The sequence below is a fragment of the Cheilinus undulatus genome, linkage group 22 (assembly GCF_018320785.1).
Source record: "Cheilinus undulatus linkage group 22, ASM1832078v1, whole genome shotgun sequence".
Classification (NCBI taxonomy): domain Eukaryota; kingdom Metazoa; phylum Chordata; class Actinopteri; order Labriformes; family Labridae; genus Cheilinus; species Cheilinus undulatus.
Window position 1 is genome coordinate 8,646,706 of NC_054886.1, and position 27,729 is coordinate 8,674,434.

The window sequence follows — 27,729 nt, forward strand, 5'->3', positions numbered from 1 at the left end:
ATAGCTAGAATCCTACATCAGATAGAATGGGACAACATTCCTCTCCCAAAACTCCAAAAAGAAGAGGGGACACTACACAACTGTAAATATGCTCTATTGTGAATAAAATATGGGCTCATGAGATTTGGGAATCACTGCATTCCATTTTTATTGACATTGTACACAGCGCCCCAACATTTTTGGAATTGTGTTTTTATCACTCATGTATGTATTGCTGCTCATTGTCTGTCAGAAACTTTATCACCTGTGCTGCTACCGTCTAGGCCAGGACACTCTTGAAAGTACATTTTAAATTCTAACAGAGTTTTCTTGGTTGAATAAAGGTTAAATAAAAAATTGATATCCTACATGAACCTGATTTTATTTTCCAGCCCACACCCTGGCTCGTATCTTACTTGCAGGAGGCGCAGACGAAGCAGCGGGGGTGGTAGGTCTTCCCCAGAGCGGACACCACCTCCCCCTCGATGAAATCCTGGCAGCTGAAGCAGCGAGTGCCGTACAGTCTCTGGTAGTCCAGAGTACAGATGTATTCACCCTGCCGCACAAAGAAGCCTCCCTGAGCCAGCTCGACGCCACACACTGCAGGAAGAGGAGAGAAAGGAGTGGGACAAGAGGAAGAGAAAGAATTACATAAAATCAAAGACTAAAAAAACACTTTGAAATTCACTATTAAACGTGTTTTATATCCATTTCACTCTGACTAGGCTCTGTATGATGAGATGCAGCAATTAAACCCTTAGATGAAGCTATTGTTAAGCTGTTAACACTTCCATAAATATACATCCCATACCTATTAATAGACGCTTGTTTGAGAGGCAGTAAAAGAAGAAGAGGTTTAGTGCTGAGCAGAGCCGGTCTGACTCGTCTCCATGTTTTTATAAAGAACAAATAACACCATGCTGTTTGTGTGAAGACTGGACTGTGTCTATTTCTAATAACAGGAACTCCAAATCACCCTCTCCTCTCATACACACAACAATGATTACACTGTAACCATGGCAACGGCTTGACATCACTGAGCAGCCACACCCTCAGGGGGAGAAAACTGGCTCTACTTTTCCTCTCTTTTAGCAAAAACAATAGCCCCGCTTCTCTTCCCTCCATTCTTTCTCTGTGAGGAAACGACAGGAAAGATAAATGAGGGAATGTTTTCCCTGGTTGGTGTTATACCCCGGGACTACCCACTGAACTTTACACACCCATCCACACACCAGAGTGTTTCACACTCACAGCCATGTGTGAAGGTACGAGCTAAAACACACTGGTGAGATCACACAACGTAACATGTGCTTCCCAGATACACAGATAGACATACGGCTGATATACGTCCTCACAGACATGTGAGAATATATGAGGAGAAAAAGCAGGTGATTTGTTGTACTTTTTTGATTTTAGGATACTGAATGAGTGTAGAAAAGATCACTAAATAAGATAAGAGGAGGGATGAGGATTGTTAGACTTTACTGATATGGATGCCATTATTGATCTCCTCCTGTGAAAGATGTATGCCATCTTCAGTGAAAGTCAATGACAAGCACACTTCACTGGCTATAATTAAGCAGTTTTGACAACTAAAAATGTACAACATAAAGTGTCTGAGAGGACAACATGCTAAAAAAAACACAAAAAGTCTCTTTTTGTTGGGATTGTCCCAGTTGAATAACCTGCTCTGTGATCTTCAATCTCTCCACTTGAATTAGAAAAAAATACTAATCATTTTTTTAAAAAGATAAAACCTAAAAATAAATCTAAAACTAGTCTCTGGGTTGCAGATCTCTGGATGGGTAAAAAGGAATGGGTGGTAATATGAGTGGTAAAACTGTATCCCAGGGAATTAAACAGCCACAGTATTTCTTTTATTATAGTGCTGCTGTGTAATAAGCGCACATTTAGAAAAATTCCTCAAGAAAATGTTTTTTTTTCCCTTTTTTTTCACCAGCATGAAGATGCTTTAGAAGTGACAACTGAACTCCTGTTAATGATGTCGGTACAGTTTTGCAAAAGACAAACGCACACATATATACCAGCGCACAGATACACGCGACAGTACGGTCTACTCTAAAGTCAAACTGTTAGACATGCACCCCTGGCTTTAAAGGGACAAACGCTGTAAAGGGCACACACTCCTCTCGTTGTGTTTTATGCGTGCACGCCAAGAAGTGCTTGTATAATTACCTGGCAGTAATACTGTATACACCAGTAAAATCTGGAGAATGGTTTTCTATGGCTAAGTACCTGAGTGCAAGCCTCACATCACCAAGTCCAATGCCGAGCATCAGATGGAATGTTGTAAAGCACTGATAAATCCCACGTCTCTGTTCGGTGGTAAGATGGGAGAGTTTGGTGGACGCCAGGAAAACTTAACGTTACTGACTGTGCCAAATGGACAATGCTGTTCTTCCAACAGTTTGGGGAAGGCCATTTTCTATTCCAACATGACTGTGCCCCAGTGCACAAAGCAAGGACTATAAAGACATGGTTTGATGAGATCAGTGTGGAAGAACTTGACTGGCTCACACCAGAGCCTTCACCTCAACGCCATCGAGCACCTTTGGGATGAACTGGAACAGAGACTGTGAGCCAAGGCTTCTAGTCCAACTTCAGTGCCTGACCTTATAAATAAATGGACAGAAATTTCCACTGAAACACTCCAAAATCTTGTGGAAAGCCTTCCACGAGGAGTCATTACAGTCCCTGTTGGTGTAATGGTCAAGCGGTTGAGCACTTTTGTCTTTAAACATACTAAAGACGCATTCTGGTTATCACAGGAATTCTCACAGGAATGAATGGACTTCTGGTTGACCAGTCCCTGTAACCAAATTCAAAATTCCTTTGACCAATACTGAGAAACTCTGAAAACATCCAGAGCTGTCTTAAAGCATGCTCACCACACTTTTATTCAATCTGGTAAAAGGAAGACCAATGGAGCTATGCTGATTCTGTTGCCATAGAAACCCTGCAGGCTATTTGATGGTAAAATAAACGTTTTTCTCAGACTTTCTTTCAAAAATGCTGAAAATGACCATTTTCAAATTTGTGAGTTCTTCTTTTGTCTGTTTCTGACTGCTGACAACAAACAACAAAATAATCGACAACTGCATCAAAAATATGATACAGCAGTTATAACACCACTCAGCCAATAGATGAGAAAAAGTCAACGCGCCATTGCACAGCAATTTCCTTTGCTGAAACTAAGTTAATGGAAAAATTCCGTCATTGAATGTACTCCCTGTACTAATTTAAAAACTATTATTGAAGCAAAAATCCAACAAACTGAGCATGTAGCGTTCCTCTTTTCGTATTTATTGAGGCATTTTTGCTGGAAAGTTGCACAACTGCTGAATGTACACATGAGATAAAGCTTATGCAATCAGGGATTAGAGGAGTTAAAATAGGAGGACATCTACTGACATACTCTTCACTCATGTTGAAGAAGGAGCCAGCTTTATGATGTTCTGATGTTTTCTTTTAAACTAATACTGAAACATCCAATTTTTCCAACTGGTTATGCAACAATCCAACTCTCCCAGCCTCTAATCCCTATGTTAATACTTTGACTGATACGCTGGAAAACCTTTGTGTATTTACTCAGTTTCACTTTTTTATCAGGCTTCCCCAGCAGTTAGAACACACTAATGAAACACCCACAACAATACGAGGAGGAATGTTTTCTCAGGAAGTGGTCGGCATATTTTCCAACAGCTGCTACCAGCTCTCTTGCATCCGCTTTACACGACTGACAACTCATCCACAATGAGAAAGGACTGTGGGATGATGGAGTAAACACCAGCAGATACTCAACAGTGATGAATTTGATTTTTTGGCATTACATGGAAGACTTTTAATAACACCACCACCAGACTAGAGTAGTTCTTCAGGTGGGCAACACAGTGGTCTAATAGTCCCACCAACACAAATGTCGTTGTAAAATCAGAATTTAAACTTTGATATGACAACAGTTTAAAGCAAACAGTATAAATACCTGTTTTGATACTGTGCCAATAAGAACATAAGTACTAGGCAATCAATACTGAGAATATTTTGGTTTTGAAAAACAAAAAATGAATGCAAGCTCTTGCATTCTAAGTTCCACAAATACATTAGTAACATTACACCGCTCGTCATAAACCCTTAACCCTCTAGAGTCTACGGACACGTCAACCCATCCAAGACATGTAAGACACGGCCTCTCTGTTTCAACTTGTGTCAAAACTGCTGCTTTCAAACTATATTCCAGTTTTTAAATTGTATTTGAAAGCCATGATTTTTCCTGAATGTTGTATTTAACCTTCTACCTACGTTTTAAAATTTATAATTGCATTCTAAGTTTATTAAACATGTTTGTTGTTTTCACATTAAAAAAAATGTTTCTTATGTGATTTTAGGTCCAATGTGTTAATATAGCATGTCTAAATGAAAAAAAAACTGTAAAGCCATACATGCAAGGTTGTGCTGAAAAAAACTGTACCAAATAAGGCAAGGTAAGCAGTTCTTGAGGAAAAATACAAAAGTAAAATCAAAAGTAGTCAAAAAAAAAAAAAAAAAAAAAAAAAAAGAAACACTTATACCCTTAACCCCAGAGTTAAATAAAACTGGATTTGAGTCCAAATCTTGAGCTTTAAATGCCTTTGCATGTTATCTTTTTAAACCGAAGTAGCCAAATGTTTAATAAATAAAAGCATTACATTTTTCAAACATTCTTGCACACTGACTCCAAACATCAACCTCTCTTTACTTTTAGAACAGGTTTGATTTTCTGCATTTTTTGTGATTATTTTTGCTTCTGTCCAGGTCATTTTGAATTGTTAGGCTATTTAGAGCAGTGGCTGCAGCTCCCTTTCTCTCTCTCACTCTTAAACTTTGCCGTGTTGAGCCTTTTCTGCAGATTTCATTTAGGGCTGGACAAATTATTGGAGCAAATATCTGTGTCAGCATTTTATTTTACCAATCATCAATAAAATTAATCAACTAAAAACCCTGTTCTTTGGCTCCATTGTGAGGTATGCCAGTCTCACAGTATGTCCAACAACAACACAACGCTAGATGTCGATGAGTAATGACCAATCAAAAGTGAAGCCTAAGTGGCACTGACACAGCAAGCAGATGGCTAAACTTGTCTCAAGTCAGCAGAGCTAGCGCCAATAATCACTAGTGCTAGAACTCATTTTCCTAATTTTTTTGATTATCCAGCTTTATTTGTGTTAACGTTTGTAACAATTAATGCATATTGGCTCCAATTATCAGTTACTGGTCTCTGCTAATTACTGGTATCAGTATTGGCCATGAAAAAGCAACACTGGATGACCCCTTATATCAACCATGAAATTAAACAGGTAAAGGTTAAAAACTGGTACCCCCAACCACACAAAGAAAGACTCAACTGAAACATGCTGCGTCTCTTTAATGGGCTTATAAATACTTGGCATAGCACTGTGACTCACAAGCTTGTGCAAATACACTTAAGATATGTATGGGTCTGTCAGGCATGGATGAGCTCAGTGTTTAGTTTCCTTTTCTTAAGAAGGAAATGAAACAATAAACCATCCTCAAATGAAGAAAAACATCAAAAAATTAAGCCCCAAATCCTTAGTTTCAGTGTGCAACAACCTCCAGACTTACATACTACTGGCTTGTTGGTTTGAGGACATGACGAGACCTAATCAGTGTGGGGGTGCACCTCTCTAAAAACTTCCTTCTAGATTCATCCCTGATGACTTGAAGACCTGAAGATCCCGTTCATGCAGTGCATAATGAGGGATTTAGACCAGTTTAAGGTGTCTGGATAACAAGCAGTAATCTGTAACGCTTTGTGGGGATCCACCTCAGAGTGTCCTGTGAATGCTTTAATGTCTGATATCTCAGACTGCATACAGAGGTTGTCTAGGATGTCTTCATCCAGACTGGATTGGTGGTGGACACAACTGCTTTGCAAGTTCTGCCTCGCTCGGAGTAATGGGAATTGAGGCTCATTTAGAGAGCCTGATTGTCTCAGCTCAGCAATACCAGCTGGTTTTCCAGCTCCCCAATGACTCGTCGTCATCGGCACCATTGCCTTTATGTCTTTAAGACAACAACAAGAATGTATGCAAAGGAAACCATCTGTCAAACAGGAGCCACTTCCTGTTTAGAACAAAAGCAGCCAGCTTAACGACACATCAGGACTTCCTTGCAACTTTGCATCTTGGAGTGAGTTGTCATCTCTATCTAAGCAGAACTATAAGGTCTATCTGCTCTATATCAGTTTCTTTGCAAAGGATGGATTTGACAACATGAGGGAGAAAAGCAGTTAAAGTGGCACACTACACTAAGCCATGGTAAGAGGCAGGCAACTGAGATCTGATACCAGACATCAGGTTTCTTTGGAACTTGTCAATAATTACTTAAAGGGATACTTCAACATTTTGGCAAATTCGCCCATTGCCATATTTCCTGTAGTCTTAGTAATAGGTTCGTTTCCTTTAGTTGTTGGTGCAAGCTGTTTCTAGATCTGGGGGGACCATTAAACCAGCTGCACCGCTAACGCTATGTTAGCAGACGGAATTTTTGCTTTCCCTCATCAAACTCATCAAATACACAAGTGGACAAGTTGTGACCTGCACATTCACCATGCTATAAAATAATAACGTATAATTATGTAACATTACGAGACATGAAGCAAATACTCTGAACTATTTCTTGAGTGCAGTCATCAGTGCAGCAGCCATGTCTGGAGTGTAGTTCCAGCTTTGCATTTAACTTTAAAACATCTCCGTCTCGTAATGTTCCATGATTATTTCATAGCGTGGTGAATGTACAGGTCACAATTTGTCCACGAGAGCATTTTGGAGTTGTTGGATCGTGTATTTGATGATTTTGATGAGGGAAAGCAAAAATTCCGTCTGCTAGCATAGCATTAGCTGTGCAGCTGGTTTAATGGTCCCCCCAGATCTAGAAACGGCTTGCACCGACAAGTAAAAGAAACAAACCTATTACTAAGACTATAGGAATTATGGCAATGGGCGAATTTGCCAAAATGTTGAAGTATCCCTTTAAGAGTATTTACACCAGACTTGACTTAAGTCTCAGTTCCCCAAGACTTGCAATTCTGTTGGACTTGTGATTTGATTTAGACCTGAAATACCACTTGACATTGGTCTAAAATGGCATTTTTACTCACTTAAGTCTTGACTGACATGAGTTCAGACTAATCTTTTGACTCAGCAATCTAAGCCATGATTTTGCAACAAAAATAGACTTGTAACTGTCTTGATTTGACAAAAATACTTTTAAAGGATGCAAAAATGTTCCCGTAGGATCTGACTGGATGTGTTTCAGGTTACTTTATACGTATAACTTTTGTAAATGATAGGAGATGAGTTTAAAAAGATTAAACTCTGTTGCTTTCTTAGGTTGTGATACGAGACGTTGAAGATCTGGAGACAGGAATCCTCGCCCAGACGCCTGAGAACAACTTACTGTCAGCTCGTTTTACAATCCCTGAATATTTATACAGGAGCTGCCGGTTGGCACTCAGACTCCTCTTCTTACTGTATTATAACTCAGTTACTTAAGCAGCTCAGCAGCAGAGTCTGTAGAGCTCACGGTGGAGCCCATTTATCATTTATGGAGCTAACACAACCAGAGAGCATCGCACTCTTTTAGCAGTGATAGCAAACCAAAGCATTTTAGGATTCGCTCTTCTGCAGAAGAGAGTTACTGACTGACTAACCTGTAATATAGATCACAGAGAGAGATTCTGAGTGCAGTAATAAGGAGAAATGTGCTCTTTCTTTTGGATCTCTTAGTGCCGAAGGAAATTGTCAAAGCTGCCTCCTCCTTTCCCTTTCTTTATCATCTCCCCATCACTCCCTCATACATCATTGATGGGCCGTGTTAAAAGGCAGGGAGAGGTCGAAGAGATGACGCACAGCCAGATGTGGACGTCAGTTACTCGATAGTTGTCCAGAGGGGAATGAAGCTAACTGGAATCAGAGCTGATATGCATCATTGTTTGTGCTTGCAGTTCCAGTTGTTAACAGAAAAGCATTGCAATTCAGTGTTTTCAATGCCAGTTAGCACCTTCTATTTGAATCAAGCTGCATCCATGGGTGTTCAGAAATATAAATAAATGCAGCCAGATGTGGAGGGGTCAGCTGGGAGAATACCTGGAGAGATGGGGCATAACCCTGGTACAGGCCTGGAAGAACCTGGGAGAAGCTTGAACCCCTCTCAGACTCTAACTGAATGTTGTGCTCAAACAGAGATGTCATCATTTAGAAACCATCCCGTCGCTATGACAACAGAGGGTGTGTGTATATCCACTCTGCACATGCTCTTTGGTCGGTGGGTGAGATCATGATGCAGCTAATTACTCGTTTTGTCCTGAGATTAAGCTGTGGAGAACAGCATGTGTCAGGATATACGCCTGGAGGAGGATAAAACTTCCAGGAATCAGAGGAGGGGTTGACTTTCTGAACCCAGGTCATGTTTGTGAAAATATCGCTGTGTGAGAGCGGGAAGACTCATGACAACCCAGTAGCACGTATGAGAAACTAAAGAACAGAGAAAAACAAATAAAGCGTTACTCCGGCTCTTTTCTAGGTAAAACAGTGCTAATAGGAAGAGTGGGCTGCCAGTAAAAAGAAGGTGTAAAGGTTGCCCTGCAGAAGGAACTCGATTACAACATTTTCCAAGGCTGAAAGGCCGATTACTTCACAGGAAAACTGATTACTTCCATCTCTGAAGGCTTATCAGAGCACTGTGAAGACACTTACATAATGTGAATGTACTCAAAAAGCTCTCAGAGGAATTCTGTTCAATCTGCTTCCTCCGCACTGCAGGATCACAGAGTCAAGTCTGTCCTTCTTTCGCTTTAGTACAGCAACCGCCGGAGTTACACGCTTGAATGGACGGATGTGCAGCGAATCTGCCCTGTCGTGATTTGTAAATAAAATATGTCAAGACTGTTTAACTCGTGTAAAAACAAAGTCCAAGGGATAAAAGGAGTGGAGTCAGCGGTGTGGAAGGATTCAAGTGATGTTGCTGAAATGAGAGCTGGGTATCACACTAGTAGCAACTAAGATGTGTTTGTACCTTCAGGCATCAAAATGTAGCAGAGACATTACTACCAGAAAATGAATGGCTTAGTGCATACACAAGCAGGTACTGTAATGACATTGTATTCAAATACATCTCCTTATATATGGAGTTGCCCCCCTTTTGCTGCTACAACAGCCACAACTATTCTTGTTTCTGTGGGAATTTGTGCCCATTCATTCTGCTGAACATTTATGAGGTCAAGTACTGATGTTGGATGAGAAAGCCTGGCGCACAATCTCCATTCCAGTTCGTCCCAAAGGTGCTAGATGGGGTTGAGGTCAGGGCTCTTCAAAGTCCTTGCTTTGTGCACTGGGGCACAGTCATGTTGGAATAATAAAGGGCCTTCCCCAAACTGTTGCCACAAAGTTGCATAGCATAGTATTGTCCAAAATGTCTGGGCTTGCTGAAGCATTAAGACAGGCCTTCACTGGAGATAAAGGGCCTAGTCCTAACCCTAAAAAAACAGCCTCATACCAAGTCATTCCCAGGCATAAGCCAAACCCAGAGTCAACCATCTGACTGCCAGACAGAGAAGCATGATTCGTCAAGTTGGACTTGGTGATGTGAGGCTTGCATGCAGCTGCTCAGCCATGGAAACCCATTCATGAAACTCCAGAAGCACAGATTCTGTGCTAACATTAACGCCAGTGGAAGCACTGGAGACACCTTAGCAGTTGTTGACCCCCTTTGTGATTTTATTTGGTTTTCCCCTTTGTGGCTGAGTTGCTGTTGTTCCTAAATGCTTCCACTTTCAAATAATATCACTTACAGGTGACTGTGGAAAATCCAGCAGGGTTGGAATTTCATGAACTGTCTTGTTGCACCAATTTTTTCTGCTGTTTGTGCCACTTTTAACCCATTTTTACCACTTTGTGCCTATTATTGCCTCTGTTGACACACTTTTTGCAACTATTAACAGTTTTATACCACATTTTCTACCAGTTTTATCAAATTTTAACATTTCACTATTTATTGTGTACCCCATTTTTGCCCCATGTAACCCCCCCCCCCTTTTTTTTTTTTGACCATTTTGCAATTTTCAAGCCATATATGCCACCTGTCTTTTTTTGCCTCTGTTAACCCTTTTTGTCACATTAAATACACTTTTACACTTTTAACCCAGTGTTAATTTTGGCAGCCATTTTTAATTTTAGTCTTAGTCTTATTCTTTAGATGAAATGCCTTTCAGTTTTAGTCATATTTTAGGCATTTCTACCCATTTTAGTTTTAGTCTAGTTTTAGTCCTTAAAAAGTCCTTAAATTTTAGTCTTTATTTTTAGACTATGCATTATTGCCAAAATCTGGTACCAAATCATGGTGGTGTGTTCTCTGCATCCTGCTAAACCTGGGGCCCCATTGTTTTTTGACAGATTTACCCACAGTGGAGAAATATCTTGGATTTTGAATGTCAGACAAAAACTAGATTACATTTTAATCTATTTTTAGTCATCTTGACAAAAACTAAATGTACTTTAAGTCAGTTTTAGTCATCACAGATCTGTTTGTGTTAGTCTTAGTCTAGTTTTCGTCATGGAAAAAAGGCTGTTGGCAATCATGTTTAGCATAGTTTAGTCAACAAAATTTACATTGTTTTAACCCATTTTTGCTCATTTCAAAATCCTATTTCATTACCTTTTCTGCTCATTGTTGCCACTTTCACTATTCTAACTCTGTTTAGGAGAGGGATGTTTGATTTTGAAGAAGGCCACGTACTACGGCTTTAACCATTTAAAAAAATTCTGCTTTGATAAGAGTGGTTATTATTTATGTAAAAAAACATTTATGGTTATCACAGCTTAACTTTACAATGGACCATGATTTTGCTGAACCTTACCAGTCCCAAATTTGACCACGCCCCAGAAAGCTCTCCTCTTTATCCCCCCTAATGCACAGGCTTTTGTACAGTTAAGTTGGAGCATTTGACCATTTGGGCCTGAACTGATATCAAATATGAATAACTAGTAGTGTACGGCTAAAAGAGGTCACAGTTTGGATAACATCTTGATTATAAGGTCACAGATCAGTAATCGGAAAAAAGTAACCATAAATCCCGGATTCATTTTTGTAGGTTTTCCCTTATTAGGGCCCAATCACTACCTTATAATTCAAAAGATGAGTGATAATTACACTACTCCATCTTTATTTGGACTTTTAGGGCCTCAGCATGCTCAAAAAGTCATCAAATTTTGCAGGTGCATCAAGACTTGCTAAAATTGCAATATTTGTTGGTTTCAGATTTGTGCATACAAGATTTACTCAACAGCGCCCCCTAAAAGTTTTCAACCCATATTTTTCCTGACTGGCAAAACTGACATTCTGAATAAATTTGTCAAAACTGGCGTATTTCCAGGCGACCTTTGAGATGTATCTTGTCATGGGGAGTTCCTTCAATCCAGCTACAATTTGGATAACATATTGTAGAACCCTTAATGATGAAAATTGGTTCCACCCATGTACAAAACTCAAAGGAAGTGGCCATGGTGAGCCTTCAAATATGCATAAATTGATATCCACTTAGGTGAAAGGGCCTGTCCAGCCCTGATTGAAGTTTATTTCTTTTAACTGACAGTGGTATGGATTGTTTGTTCCATCTAATTTTGAACATCTTACACTTAAATCCCTGCAATCTGTTAAATATTTAAAATTCAAGATAGCATTTTCAAAGTGTTTAAAATGTCTATGCTGTACTTAAAAATCCATGGTCCTATCCAACGCAGGACTTTAAGCAGGTACAAGTTTACATCAGATACAGTTGATATTTTGCACACAGTGAATGTCAGTCAGTGTAACACTCCAGAGGGAAATCTAGGATACAGCACCCTGTGAGTGAATTGAATTTGCATGCCGTGTAAGATAGATGTAATTTAGCCTAATCCAATTTAACGGCCCTGAGCTTCACTTTGACGAATTGAATTTACAGACACATCAACAACAGGATGTCCAGTGACTGAGCGTGAGAGATAAAGACAAAGAAAATGTGTTTTCTCTGTAAATCTTATTTACAGCCTCATCCTTTTGTGGTATAAAATAAATATGTGCTGTGTCCTTCCATGAGTGTGACCTTGACTCTGCCTCATGTTTCACACTGACGTCCACAGCATACATGTGGGAGCAGAGTTAAATATACATGTGCTATGTGCTCTGTGCTATGAATGTGGCACCTTGGCTTCACCTCATGTTTTACAATCACTCGCCATACGTGCATCCATGACCTTGAGGTTTAAAGCCTGCTGGTATCGATCCGGACAGAGATTGATTGTGCCTGAATGGAGAAAAATACAAGGTGGATTCTTGTGATGGGTCAAATGAGCTCACAGAGGTGCAGACTTCCTTGACTGTGGCATTAGACAGATGTCTAATGAGGCAGGGTGCAGGGGAGGTCTGTGTATTGTCTAAATATCATGTTAGCTGATCTCATCACACTCTTTTATTTGGCTTAATTTGAGATCTGTTCATTTAGGTGAGTCTGTGTCTATTACAGACCAGAGTAAGGGTGGTCCTTAACAGTTTATCCAAATTAAAGAACAATCTTATAATGAAGAAATCTTAAATAATAGCTTGACAGACCTTTACTACTGCTTAAATGTGCCTTAAAATCTGTCCTTGTGTCCTGGATTGACTTTATGTTTGTCTACTCAGCAGTCCAAATGATACATGACATTATTCTGAGGCATTCTGGGTATCAAATTTGATCAACTTTATGTTCCCAAGAAATATGTTGTAGCCATGAGTCTTCTTCACTTATGTTGGCTGAACCTAGGGAAATTTAAAGGGAAATATCACACAAATTTAAACCCAGGCAAGTTGTCCTCTAACGCTTTTAACAGAGCAGAGTTCATTTACCAAGGCTAAACCCTCCACTGTAGAAAATAATGGATAAGACCTGGTAACTGCTGGTTTCTGAGGTGGTTCATGAGGCCAGTCCTCAGCAGCTGGCATTTTGAAATTCTGTCTCGGACTGACTTTAGATCAGCCTAGTAACAAAGAAGAAGAGTTGAAGCAGGTCATAGCCACCTGACAAACAGGTACAATATACCAGAACGCAGGGTTTTTAAATTTATTTATCAAGGGACAGTGTGCAATGATCACTCAATGATTGATCGATAGTAAATGAAGAAATGGTTGCACCAGATTGAGAGTTGCTAATTCTCATATGCAGTCCCACACAGACTGAAGCATCGTAAAACTCCTACATAGCAAATCTGCGTGACAAGGCAAAGCATTTGAAATGGACCGTTGAACATCATATCAGTCATATTAACCATGCCCCTGTTCATGCATAACTCACACTTATTTCAAATATGAACTAATTGCAATCAAAAATGAAGTATACTAATGACTTCTGCTGCTTTCACAGATAATCTTAACTGCACATACCTCCGCATTGTCCTCAATTACCAACCACAGACTTCCACTTGGGCTGAACAAGGGATCACAGCTTCTGTAGGCAAGGTATGGCTAAGGTTAGCATGGACAGCTTTAGCTGGCCTTTATTCCTCTGTGCAAGTTAATCTGCAATTTTGACAGTGTGTATAACCACAGCATTTCATATGTGCCATTCTACAGTTGAAACCAGAACCAGTTTACATACACAGTATAAAAAGACACATAACCTTTTTGTCTCACTGTCTCACATTAAATCAGACTAAACCTTTTCAGTTTTATGTCAGTTAGGATTATCAAAATTATTTCTATTTGTTAAATGCCAGAAAATATTTTTATATGACTTTCTTCAAAGTCAAAAGTTTACATGTATTTTCTTAGTATTTGGTAGCATTGCCTTTTAACTGTATGACTTGGGTGAAATGTTTTTGGTATCCTTCCACAGCCTTCTCACAAGAGTTGGCTGGAATTTTGTCCCATTCCTCCTGACAGAACTGGTGTATCTGAGTCAGGATTGCTCACACACGCCTCTTCAGCTCTACCTACAAATTTTCTCTAGGACTGAGATCAGGGCTTTGTGATGGCCACTCCAAAACATTGACTTTGTTGTCCTTAAGCTACTTTGTAGCTAATCTGGCAGTATGCTTTGGGTCCATATGGAAGACCCATTTGTGCTGAAGCTTTAACTTCCTGACTGATGTCTTGAGATGTTCCTTTATTTCTTTCCTCACAATGCCATCGCTTATCTGAGGTGCACCAACACCTCCTGCAGCAAAACACCCCCACAACATGATGCTGCCACCTCCGGACTTCACAGATGGGATGGTGTTGATTTTGCACATTCTGCACCAAAGCACATTTATCTCTGGGACACAGAAACTGTCTCCTTCCTGAGTGATATGATGGCTGGACATTACCATGGCATCAGACAGTGAGAAAAAAAGGTTATGTGCCTTTTATACAGTATGTGTAAACCTCTGGTTTCAACTTTATGTAGTTTTTACTCTGGCTGACAGTGCTTGCTGTTGCCCACTGGGTCTGTTTCTGACAAGAGAGACTGGGTGCAGACGTCCACTGTCAGGCCTGAAAGTAAACGTTTACTGTTAGACACAGTTCATGTCAGTAAGGGGCCATAATTTTGTTTTTTGCCTGATGACATCCAGTGTCGATTAAAATAATCTGTTAGGGTTAGTTTGAAATGCAACATCTTATTTAGACCCCACAAAATGTGCAAAAAGTTTGGTCATGGTTTAATACTTCCAGGGTAACCAGTGAAATCATGCATAGATTTCTGGTAAATGTGATTAATCTAAACACAGCTACCAAACTGTGCAAGTACATCAAAGTGATGCCATGATTCTGAATGGATTTGTGATACCTAGAAGAGCAGTGCCAAAGCACCACAGTACCTCAAAAATACACTTAAGAAAGAAGCAAAGCTTCAAATTGATAATCTTCATACCTCACATATTTTCCATAACCATCTGTTCTCTGCTCAGTTGTGCATGTTTTAGAGATTGCCCTTCAACTCCTTTCAAGTTTGCACCTGGTTCCCCTTCCCCGTATATTCTTGTGTAAGAGTTACGCACCCCTGGGCCCATGATGAACACACAAACACTCCCCCTGTGAGTCTGTTCTGGAGAGCATGCCTCCAAGAACGAGAAAATCCAATAGCCAACACCCAACTGAGAACATCACAACCATCTGCTATTATAACACCGCTGAGCCCAGTGTCAGAGCTTCAACATGTGGCGAGCAGCGTCTATTCACCGAGCTCGCTTCCAGGAAGAAACACGCTCAGACTGGGCAGTCGTGCAAAAACAATGCAATCTATAAATCTGCCAAAACCTCAAAGGAAGGCTGAGTGTGTGCAGGAGACGGAGCTGTGATTTAAGACTGCATACTGTAAACATCAGTGCTACAGTTGGTTTGGTTTCCGTCTTAGTTGTACAGCTACCTTCCATTTAGCCAGGTTGTCTGAAGCCCTCTCAAGGCAAGCGCTGATATCCAGCTAAGTTAGAAAGTTTGTTTTAGAAAGCAGAAGTAGATGAAAATGCTCAATTCCAGCTTCAATCCACTCTGAGAATCTTCAAGTGTCCACACACTGGAAAGAACAGCTTAGTTTCTTAGTCTGAGATTGCTTATTTATGGTTAATTTATGTGGTGCATGGTCTCCCTGTCAATGTACATGGGTTCCTCCCACAACCCAAAAACACATTTTCTAGCTTAAAATTACAAGTCAGCCCGTGGACTGATCCACAAATAATCAAGCCTCCTCACCTAATGACAGCTTTGATTATCTCCAGTATGAAATATACATTCCTAACCAGGATGATGCTTATGTTTTATCTGCATATGGTCCCTTTAAGCTTAAAAAATATATTTTTATTCTGTTACTGAAAAACTGTCTTACATCCTTTACCTTTTTAACAATATAGGGGGAAAAAAGAAAATCTCAGAAGCTTCTGCACTGTTTCTGTTTTTTCTCCTACCTGTTCGCACACTGACATAGAACACAGCTGTGTCAGTGTGCATGGAGCCAATGGATTAAGAGCAAGATGGCAATATGGAATTACCCCATTCATGCTGAACTTTTGGAAAAGCATCATTGCAAAACTTAAGTTCGAAGCTTGTGTCATTTTATTCTCATATAAACAGCTGTGCCAAAAGCCATTTAAATAAGGTTTACAGTATTACGCACAGTCTGTGTGTCTTAATGTTTGCCGTGTTCATTGTCCAATTTTGAGTATAGTTGAAACACTTTTAAGGCAATCAAATCTATACTTCTGTTATAAGGCTGCAGAGTCAAAGACTATAGGCTATAAACTCAACTGTAGAATGACATGAGTTCCAAATGCAAATTTTCAGTCCATGTTCTGTCTAAAGGATATGCATGTTATTCAATAGTTGTGTTAATGCATGCATGTAGGTAACCAATTAGTCTACGAGATTCATGTTGAATTTTTGGACAAAAGGGACAAAACTCAAACACCATTACCAAATGTGAGCTCACTTCTTTTGTCATTGAAACAGCTATTCCAAAACTCATTTAAATGAGGCATACAGTATTACGCACAGTCTGTGTGTGATATCGTATGCCTCTGTATACTTCATACTGTCATGTTATGACCATAACAAAAAGCTGTGACAATAATCACATCTATCATTCTGTTATAAGGATGGAGAGTAAAAGACTATGGGCCACAAATTCAGCTGTAGAATGACAGTAAAGTTGGAAGTCATAAGGATATGCATTTTGTTCAATATCTGTGTAAATGCTTGTACGTAACTAACCAAGCAGGGTACAAGATAGCGAAGAGGATGGCACAATAACATGGATTTATCTTCTCTATGTTGAATTTTTGGAAATAAGGGATCAAAAAACATAACTGCAAAATGTAAGTTCAGTTCTTTCTCATTTAAATGGCTGTGCCAAAACTGTTGATATGAGGCATACCGTATTACACACAGTCTGTGTGTCAGACTATGAGTGTATTTAAAAGCTGTGATATCATATCTATCATTCTGTTATCAGGCTGCAGACTATAACTCTGGGCCATAAACTCAGCTGAAGAGTGATGGCAGTAGTTCAAGGGTTTTAGTCTTAGGTCAGGCAAAAGCAATCTATAATGTTGATTTTCTCCATCTTTAACACAGAAACCAGAGCTACCTTAATTAATCAAAGTTCCCACACAAACTACAGTACAACAGCATGATAAAAAAATTCTCTAAGTTTGAAGCTTTACATGTACGTTTTTGAAGCTTTCATTAAGTCCTCACATTGTGGTTTCCATCCAGCAAATATAGATGGAAAGATGACAAAAAGTTGCTGAATGGGGAAATATCCAAGACGTCCAGAAGCACTGGATAAAAATAGTTGGCAACTCTTAATCATTGTTGGCATTGGTTTTGGCCTGATGATCTCTTTAAAGGCCTTGCCAAGGCATCAATGGAAGTGATATCATAAAAAACACTAAATGAAGATGGTTGAAATCCCCTTTTTATTAGCTATTCACAGAGGTCCAGAATAAACTATCAAGGCTTGATCTTTAGCTAAAACCAACAGATAGTCTTAGTTTGTCTAAAAGAAGAGATTAATGGTCTCTAAAAGCCAGAGCCAGAATTTTTCTTCATAACACTGAGGTTTTTTCTTGGCAGATGTCTCCTACTTTATGAATAAAAGACACCGCTCCTCTGTTTGTACGGGTGTGAATCGTGAACGTGGTGTATGAATGACAAAGTGCCTGACATAAGAAGTTGTTCACATTCAAACTCTTTCACAATTTATCAGTTTGTGAACTAAGGCTCGTCAACATTAGGGTGTGACTGCATATTTTCACATTTGAGTATTCCCCTCTGTATTCAAATGCTCTTTGGATGATGCGATGGTGTTTCATAAAAACAAAAAAACAGATCTTAGGGATAAAAGTCTGCCGGAGTTGTTTTGCCAGGTCGTTTGTCTGCATCTCGGAGGAATTGATGGTGTCTCAGTGTCAGCTTAGAGGCGTCAAAAGAGCAGACATAACAGGATACACAGAGACAGGCCCAGTTGGTACCTAAATAAAACACACTTCCTCCACCACAGAGCCTGCTGCTGACGGAAACTGCCATGAAAACAGCAATTAGTGCTCATCAGATGCCCAGAAGCCTGAAGCTGCAGCATGGAGAACAGTCTGACTATCCATGACAGCTTGATCTGCTGATGAAGACCTTGACAATAAATGTTTAAAGTTACATAACTGCGACCAAACCCATCTTTCTGTCTCACTGCTTATCAAGAAATCAAAAAAAAAATGTTAAAAATAAACTTTTAAGCAAGTTTGAACAGCTTTGTATGCTGTCTTAAAGCAGTTTTTTACTGTCATTTGTGAAATTATTGATAGTGCATGTACTAAAATACACTTGTATTCATACTGAGTCTATTGTTGCCCTTATCCTATTTCAGCCCCTGGTTGATCCAGTGCTCCTCTATGTGTCTGAACCACCAATGCTGCGTACTTTTAGCCCTCTTTGTAGCTGTCCAACGCTAAAGTGGCTAACACTAACTCACATTAATCCACTGCAACTCTCAGCCTGGTGTTAATTACACACATGGCTAGCTGACCTGGCTCTGTTAGCTCGCTGGCTAACACCCAGGTTGGTTGTAATTGGCACTAATACTGCGATATTGTCTGGGGTCATGGTCTTGATTCTCTTCCAGGTTCATCTTGACGGCTTAAAGAGAGTGCACTCGGTCAGAGGTGAGGTGTGTTTATGATCCACAAATCAAGGTTTTATGATCAATAGATATTAAGAATGTGATAACAGAAAACACTCACTTCTGAGTCAGCGCTACTGTGTTGAACTTGGCTGATCACTCTGAGTCATGATGTTTTTATCTCTTGGATGTGAAGGTTGGAGCTGCAGAGTAATCTGAACTTCAGACTGCCTGATGTTTCATTTCTAGTCCTGACTTTTAGATTTCTTAAAGTCAACAATCCTGTCTTTAGAGGAGAAAACTGTCCATCAATCCATGTGCAAAGTTTGAAAAATCTGCCAATTAATAACCCAGAATAGATCTGAGATATGGACCAACAAGTCATATATTTTTTTTTAAGCTGAATGGTGATGCACAAGATAAAAAACAACAATTTGTCCTCTAATGTTTGTTACAATAACATAATTTTGATGGGATTTAACTAAAATTCAAATCTTACTGAATCTTGTTTGACGTCACTGCAACAAAACAGAAGCCCTAAATACCCAAAACTAGGACATTTTCCATCCTTAATTATTACAACAAAAACAAGCTGACAAAATCTTGTAAACTGTTTAACTTTTACTAAAACAATGACCACATTTGCACATATGGAGGTTGTTAAAATACTTTGTTCTCTTAAAAAATGTTTCAAAATGATCAAATCCTCATTAACTAACTTGCTGTAAAGATATAAACACTTTTTTATCTTCAGTTATTTAACTAACAAATGGGAGAGAATACGTCTTAATCGCACAAATGTGTTGGAAACATTTGGAGAAGTGTGTGAGACCAGTGAGTAGTGAGCTTCAAACCCTTTTCCATTTGTTGCCACCCTCGCTCCTTGTAACTTCTACCCATATTTCAAGCTTTACAACCAATTCTGGGTAACTTATTATTTATAAATCATCAAATATTTTTCAATTATTTTCACGAATTTTTCATTTTGACGTACTGGACAACCTCAATGTACAGAACAGTTTGACAACAGTTTAGACCGTGTGTAAGAGGCTGTTTTCAAGTTTTGATAATTTTGCATGTTTTAGTCTTATTTCAATCAAACGAGAAAAATAACCATCTAAATTACACGAATACATTATGAACAAGAGTGGAGATGTGGGTGGAACTGACAAAGAGAGAGATTCACCAGCTTTGCCGTGTATTTCAGACCCCGACTTCTCGCCGGTTCCACCAACTTTTCCAAGTTTTTGCTCATTTTAATCATTAAAACTTGCAGACGAACTGCTTCACACTGTCTTGGTTGCACAAATACTCTGACACTACTTGGAAAAGAAAATGAGGTAGCAATTTGGGCTAACAAAAGATTAAGATTTATAATTGTGATTAGTTCCAGGGTTTCTGTAGTTAATCATGATTAATGTCTATCCCATTCTAAAATGTTTCTATTCTGCATTTAAATCTGTTTTGTTTCATTTTAGATTTTTCTGCTGTCTTGAAATAAAGAACTGACTTCCAGTTTCAACACAGACCTGCTCATGAAGGTAAATTGAAGATTCTAATGTGAATTTAACCACAGTAAAAGAAACTTGTTATATGCTGTAAAGGAAAAACATGAACGGTAGAAGTAAATGCTTGACATCACATGGTTCAGATGGCTTCAGACTTGTCCACTGAGCTGTCTATAAGCTTTTTAAAACTAAAATGAGACACTGAAGAGCAGTGGTGGACTTAGTTTACATCACTGAGGTTGCAGGGAGACATTTCAGTGGCTTATACAAAGTTTGCTGAAGGCAAAAATAAAGCATGTGACTGATTGCAATTAAGAAATATAAGTGCACTGATTGTCAATCATGTTTAATGTGACTGACCTTGACAGCCCTAGTAGAAAAAGTTTACTCCTCACTAGTTCAACCCACCGTTCCAAATGTTGCCGACTGGCAATGAGGGTTGGAAGCAACATTAAAGATCTTCAAGTTCTTGTACTTTTGGATACCACTGATCTTTAAAAATGCTGAAAATCTGGCTTTTTCTAATCATTGCATTTAGAAATAAAGACAATTCTGACAATTTCAATGTACAATTGCCAGGTTTTTTTTATACACTTCAGGAGTCTGTCCACAGTTTTTGAAGAATAAAGAAGTTCTTGAAGTCTGATTTAACTAAAAGAGAGGGACCACTTTCTTAATTGTGCAAATACATGAGCAACTTTTGGAAAAAGTGGGTGGAGCTTGTGAGGAGTGAGGGTTTCTTCAGATCCTTTCTGGTTTTGACCGCTTTAACATCTTGTGTTGTCTTATATTGGGTTTAAAACAGCATTTTAATGTTTGTGGTTCTTATTTTAAGCAATCTTTTTATCAAGCACTAGGCCTGGCAGCTTTTTCATCAATCTAAATTTCATCAGTACCCTATATTTGGTTTGCAAACATACATTTACCTTACTAACTGAAAATATGTCCTACTCCATCCCAAATAAGTTAAATTTATAAAACATAAAGATCTGACTGTGCTGGGCAGCAACCCTTACATCTCTTTAACATGGCATCTACTGTATTTGGTATCACCACACTCCTGGCTCTGACAGAAAGCATGCACAATGCTTCCTAATTAAGCCCCTCAGAATACATCTCTAACAACCTCACCCAGTGCAGACAACACGCTCTCTGTTCCTTTAATCACGGTTGCCAGTTTCTTTAAAATAATGACTTTTGAGCATTAACATCTAATGAACTAAAACGAGTAATTTGAGTGTGACTCCAGGCGTCTAATCATCATGATTTGCCGTTTCAGACATAAAAGATCCTTAAGAAAAAACAAACTATGCTCAATTAGTGAGGCATTCTTTAATAGCTGTACGATGTTAAACCACAGAAGCTGCTGTTGAACCAATCTCCATGAGTCATGGCTCTTAAATAAGCTGTAACCAATCAATGAAGAGTGTAAAAGTGTGTTATTGCTGGCATGCAATGCAACCATGGTCTGTATATGCTGTAAAATCAGACGTACTGGGACGGATCCACTCAGAGGAACAACAGAAACAACACCATTCCCTTCACAGCTCTCTTCTTTACTGCTATAGAAAGCAAATAAACCAATCACTAATTTCAGCTGATTTGTCATCACTGATGCATCATGGGTATGCACTCCCTCTGATTCCACCCTTTATTAAAGGCATTACAGATGAAGGATGAGGTGCAGGGGTGGGGTGACACACAGACGTGGAGTCTGCTGGTCAGTGTGTGATAACAGGCGATAAACTCCGGCAAGCCTTCAACACCGTAGCGACCCCTCCGGTGGCCTAGCAACCAGAATTTGTTGACAACAACAGCGGCCTGACACAAGACTCGTGCTGAAAGTCTGAGCTGGGAGGGGCGCTAACACACGCTCCAATAAAACACAGTCACATGTCAAAATGAGAAAACAAATCCAACAACTAACCACAAACACACACATATAAAACACAGAACAGACAGGTCAGGAATCCGACACTGGGAGCAGAAATAGACACAAACTCCAGACACCATCACAGCTAAACATGGAAATAAACACAGAGGAAGGCAGTCTGTTTGAATGTAGTAATTTAAAGGCTGTTTGTCTCCTTTACAGCTAAAACATCATAATGATATATTATATTTGGTGATGTTTTTGACTTGTGGAGAATCAGTGTGAAGTCAAAGGTCATAACAGTCTGTCATTTACCTTTACAGACGAAGCACTTGATGTGGAAGTGTTTGTTCTGAACTCGGAGAGCCTCTCCTTTGCACGGCTTCCCACAGTTCTGACATGGGATCGGCCCTCCTCCGCCTGACTTCTGCTTCTGCTTCTGCTGCTCCAGAGGGCTGTGGACAGCCTGCTGCTGAAACACTGCAAGAGACACACAGAGGAAGGAAGAATGTTTCATTTATGTACAATTAGCATCTCTATAGGAAAGGTCAAACCAATTAGTAAAGGCAAATTAGTCTGGAATCTGGGGTGCTGATTTTAAATGAGTGATGCAAGATGCTGCAGCAACCAGAGCAAAGAAACTGGGGCTGTGATTTGGCTTCCCCCCCCCCCCCCCCCCTTTTGCAGCTATCACCGCCTCCAGTCTTCTTTGAAGGTTCTGTGGGAGTGGGGATTTGTGCCCATTCATTCTGTAGAGCATTTACGAGGTCAGGCACTGATGTTGGACCAGAAGGCCTGGCTCGCAGTCTTCATTCCAGTCGATCCCAAAGGTGCTGGATGGGGTTGAAATCAGGCCTCTGTGTGGACCAGTCATACACACTGAGCTCACCAAACCATGTCTTTATAGTCCTTGTGTTGTGCACTGGGGCACAGTCATGTTAGGGAAAGGGTCTTCCTCAAACTGCTGCCACATTTGGCAGCATAGCATGTCCATAATGTCTTTGTATGCTGAAGCATTAAGACTGACCTTCACTGGAGATAAAGGGCCTAGCCCTAACCCTGAAAAACAGCCCCATACCATTACCCCTCCTCCACCGAACCTTTTAACATGCTCGAGTCACCATTTTTAAACAAATTCTAAAAATATGTCCGGTAGGTTCCTTATTCTGCCCAGTAAAATATCTTGTCTTTGATCCAGTAGTCAGATGTGAGAACTACTTTAACTCAGTTTTCCTCAGGGCCCCCCCTACTCATATCTGAGAAAAGCTAAGCCTTCCCAGATCGCACTTGAAAAAAGTGCACATCATTTTTAGTTTGCATTGACAAAATCCCAACATCATAGGGCTGCATACACTTGTTAGAGAAAAAGGACTATATACTATACAATTCATGGCCCTAATAAAATGACATATTAAAGCCACTCTAGGAAAATAAATAAATAAAAAATTATAAAAAATAAAGATAAAAATAAATTGAAAAAAAAAATCAATAATAATGACAATAATAAAAATAAAGATGATCTTTAAATTTTCAAGGAAAAATTGAATTCTCAAGTTCAAACAGTAGTAAATCTAAAAAAAAAAAGTAGAAATTATTATTTATCAAAATTAATAAATATACATGAACCATAATTTTGATTATTTTTTTAATTAGAATGTCAAAAAAAGTCAAAAATACAACCAGCTGTCATTCTGGTGTCTGATAAATGTTTCCCTTTAAAAAAAAAACTCTAAATTTATGATTTTAAATACTAATAATTTTTTACTTTCTCAGAATTTCAGATTGTTAAAATTTCAAATTTTGAGTTTTCTTTCTCATGTATTTAAAACTTTTTGACCTCTATAATTCTGGGTGTTTTTTTTAAATACATGACTTTATAATCCACAAATTTGGATTTTTTTACCCCCAAGATTTTCACATTTTTGCCAAAAAATATTACATTTTTGCTCAAAAATTAACAGATGCTCTTGATATTTTTATTTTTTTAGGTTCACCTTTTCACAATATGCTTCTAATCATGGTTAAAAAAAAAAAAAAAAAAAAAAAAAGAATGAATATCTTGTTTTCACAACTTCAGACTAGATAATGTTCCACGCCCCCCTCCTGAAATCTTTGGCTCTCCTCTAGAGGTGCAAGGACCCTAAATGGTGAACCACTGCTTCAACAAATGCTTCTGTGCATCCCTTCCTGAAGAGTCAGGGAGCACTCACAACAGATTTTTTAAGAAGAATGAGGAGAATGAGGAGAATGACTGAACATCTGCATGCCACTTGCAGCTGCTGAGATGTTTCCAACTAAAAGTAGGCCTGCCGGGTTTTTACTCAGTTTGGTGCAAATACTACCATCAGTGTAAGAGTTTTAAAGCTCGAAAGCCTTTTCTTCTTTCATGAAAAAGGTCACTTAACCATATTACTAACCCATTAATTTTCATAACTGTTAACCCAAAATTAAAGTGTTAAATAGCCGCTGTTACATTAGAACCAGTGTTCTCCCAGTGAAGAACACAGAGTCTCTAGTGTGGCCTCTTACACGTAGTAGAGATCTAAAAAACAACCTTAAAACACATGTTGGATGGACGTTACTGCTGACATGTTTCCTGGTAATTTCATTGATTTATCCCCTTTTTTCCACACAGACAAAGGAGTTTTTATGCCAGGAAAAATGATGTCAACACCAGCAATATCAAAAACAAAAACAAGGGCACAACAACATCCCTGAGGCTCCTTGAATGATGCAAGAAGAGAGAGGCGGAGGTAGACATCTCCATCCTAACATTAATTTACATCATAACCCTGACAGAGCACGCTCACATACGGATCAGCCTCTCAACACAAACTGGACTATCAGCTGAAGAAAAGGCCCTTTGTGCTCTTAGGAAACATCGCTGTCGTCAGGCCGGTTTCATCAGGCCTCCATGGTTACCGGTAATTGGGCTTGGAAAGGAGACTTCATCGAATGAATTGATTTAGAGAAGGACAGAGAGAGGGAGAGAAGGATGGGAGAGTAGCTCTGAGCCAAACAGAGCAGCTCTCTGGAAAATCACCAAGAACTCTCATTCTGTCAGGAATTATCCTTCCTTCAGTTTGAGTTTATTCATCGGGTGATAATAAGGTGTTTATTGGGACAATATTTAGACTTTGATTAAGTTAAAGCTATGACGTTTTTTTTCTCTAATCCTTAACAGGGACTTTAATTCAACATGACAAACTGGCACAATGGGAGGAACTCTCGGCAGCAAGATTGAATTAAACAAAAACCATTCAACCAGACAATTCCCTTATTAATAACTATTCAGATATCTACATCGTAGACATTTGAATCCAAGTATCTGAGTCTAAGTTGAGGTTTTGGTAGACCTATTTCTGTACTTAGTACCATGTTATTGAAGGCGTTTCATCAAGCTTCCAGCACCAAACTGAGCAAGGCAATGGTTTTTCTGCATACTAACCAGATTAGAAGCTAAAAACTAGTCCACTTATCTCACTGTTATGAGGAAAGAAAATGACAGTAATGGCCAAAAGACGTTTAGGGTGGAATAAGGGTTGGATGTGGCAAGTAAGCAAGACCTACGGTACTGTGCCATGACCCTTTGGTCCTGCTGTGGATGTCCCGAGGACTTAAAAATCTCTGGAGGGCTCTGGGTGAATAACCAGGGTGAAAAGGCCAGGACAAAAGAAATGCTGTTGAGCTTGACCCTGGCTGCCAAGAGAAATGCGTGTGTCAAAATTTGTCAGGCTTGACTCTGGGCACCTTTCCTCTTCCTGCCCTGGGTTGTGCCACATCCTGTGACTAACTCTTAGCAACCTACACACCTTCAATTTATGTGGATGACTTTAGAAGAAAGTATTGAGGGACAACAGTCTGCTAAAAATGTAGATGTTAACCTTTGAAGACGCGTTATTTTAGCCAACGTTGCATTGTTATGGTGTAATGTTTCACCATTTAAGTTGTTTTAAAGAGAGTATTTATTTGATTTTAGACTAGTCAGTTAAGCACATTTTTATTTTGGTTTAATTGTTGAATGAGAAATTTTACACCAAGGGTCAAGCTTTTACACGACCAACAGACTGGTCGTTCACATCACAATAAAAAAAGGAGAAAAACTTCCCTTTATGTCAAAATGAGCTCAATCCGCAACAGGTTTCTCTTTGCACCCTTCTGGTAGTCTGTGTGATCTTAAAAATAACATACAAAGCTTTATGAAGCATTATTTTTAACCTCAGTATGTTGAACTAAAATAACAGCAATTGATCAGTGAGCACCTGCCTTTAATCATATAATTTCCATAATTATGGCATGATAACCACATAGCAACATATAGCCTACAAAATATTCTCCTTTTGTCTTAAAAGCTTGTAAAACATCAACCCTGTGGTGCACAGTCAAGCTCTAATCATCCTTTTATTAGGACAACCGGGGCTTTAAGATATGTGTGCTGCAAAATATATGGGACTATACAGACAAAAAAAAAAAAACTGAAATTAAACTCCAAGATTTGTATGTATGAAAAGTAGTAAACATTAATGACTATTTTTTTTGCACAACTTGTTTTCCCATCTCTTTGGGACTTCAGAAATAAAAAATAATCATTCAGTGAAAAAAAGTCTTCAAAAGTATTTACATTTTTACAAAAAAGTTCTTGCGCTTATGGGTATTTGAGTCATTATTTCAAGTGCAATGACTGTGAGGGACACGTCACAGCCTCTCTTTGTCTATTTCTCTCTTTACGAGTCATTCAGGCTCTCTTCTGCAGTTTCAAAGACTGCACATGCAGCAAAGCATGACGTGACAACAGAACAGCCTGCCATTGGTTGCCACAGCCAAGTCGCAATGCATTCTGGGATACAAACAAACAATATGGTGGCAGGCTAGCCCTGCTAGCTGCTAGGGTGATTCAAAAATTGATTATAAATGCATATAATTTACATTCAAATAAGATGATAAAGGGACTTAATACCTGAATTTACTGACCGGTGAACTTAACAGACCAAACATCCAAACACAATACAAACATCTTACATCGTTGTGTCAAGTTAAGATATGTTGTTTCCAAGTTAATTACATGTATGTAACATTTTTATATACATAACATGCTCTGTATCACTTTCTGTAACTCTGTGGACTCTCCTGCTGTCATGTTTTAAAAGTTAAGATTCACCTCATTTAACATGGTCAGAAACATGGGGGTTATTTCAGTCAACAAATTTTTTCTTTGGCTGTCTAAGGCTCAATAAAACAGAGCACCAAAGAAGATTTACAAAGATGGAGCATGAGTCAAACTTTAAAAATATTCTGGCCTGTTTACTGTCAAACTTGAAACATAAAACAAACCAAAACTTGCTGAAAAGCTTCATAGACATGCATAACTGTGAATATGCTAATCATAGCACCGCCATAAAAGAAGTATGAGCCAATTTGTAGCCTGTATTCTGACACGAGAGTCAAAACAGCCACCAGCCTATCCAGACCTACAGGAGCAACACATTCTTCTTTGAGTTTTACGAGCTCCTCTTCTCTCAGCCGCCGTGGGGAACAAAGTCATTTTATAGCTCTGTAGCATGAGCTGCTGAGTGTCCAAGACAAACAAAACCTACAACCTCTTTGGATCTCTTCACTTGAAGTTTGAGAGGTCTAATCCCTGAATCAGATTTTAATGAAAAATGAGGAAACTCAAGAATGCAGAGGCCAGC

At 39.1% G+C, this 27,729-nt stretch overlaps 1 protein-coding gene across 10 annotated transcripts in view; it reads right to left on the reverse strand.

Annotated features, from left to right (window-relative positions):
• Window positions 1-27,729, reverse strand: part of ablim2 (actin binding LIM protein family, member 2) — a 145,017-nt gene that overhangs the window by 55,724 nt on the left and 61,564 nt on the right. For all 10 annotated transcript variants that reach the window (XM_041779471.1, XM_041779474.1, XM_041779470.1 and 7 more), the window contains exons 2-3: window positions 22,355-22,519; window positions 396-579 (exon numbers count right to left, since the gene is read on the reverse strand). In XM_041779471.1, coding sequence (XP_041635405.1) covers window positions 396-579; window positions 22,355-22,519 — 349 coding nt within the window. The remainder of the gene's footprint in view (window positions 1-395; window positions 580-22,354; window positions 22,520-27,729) is intronic.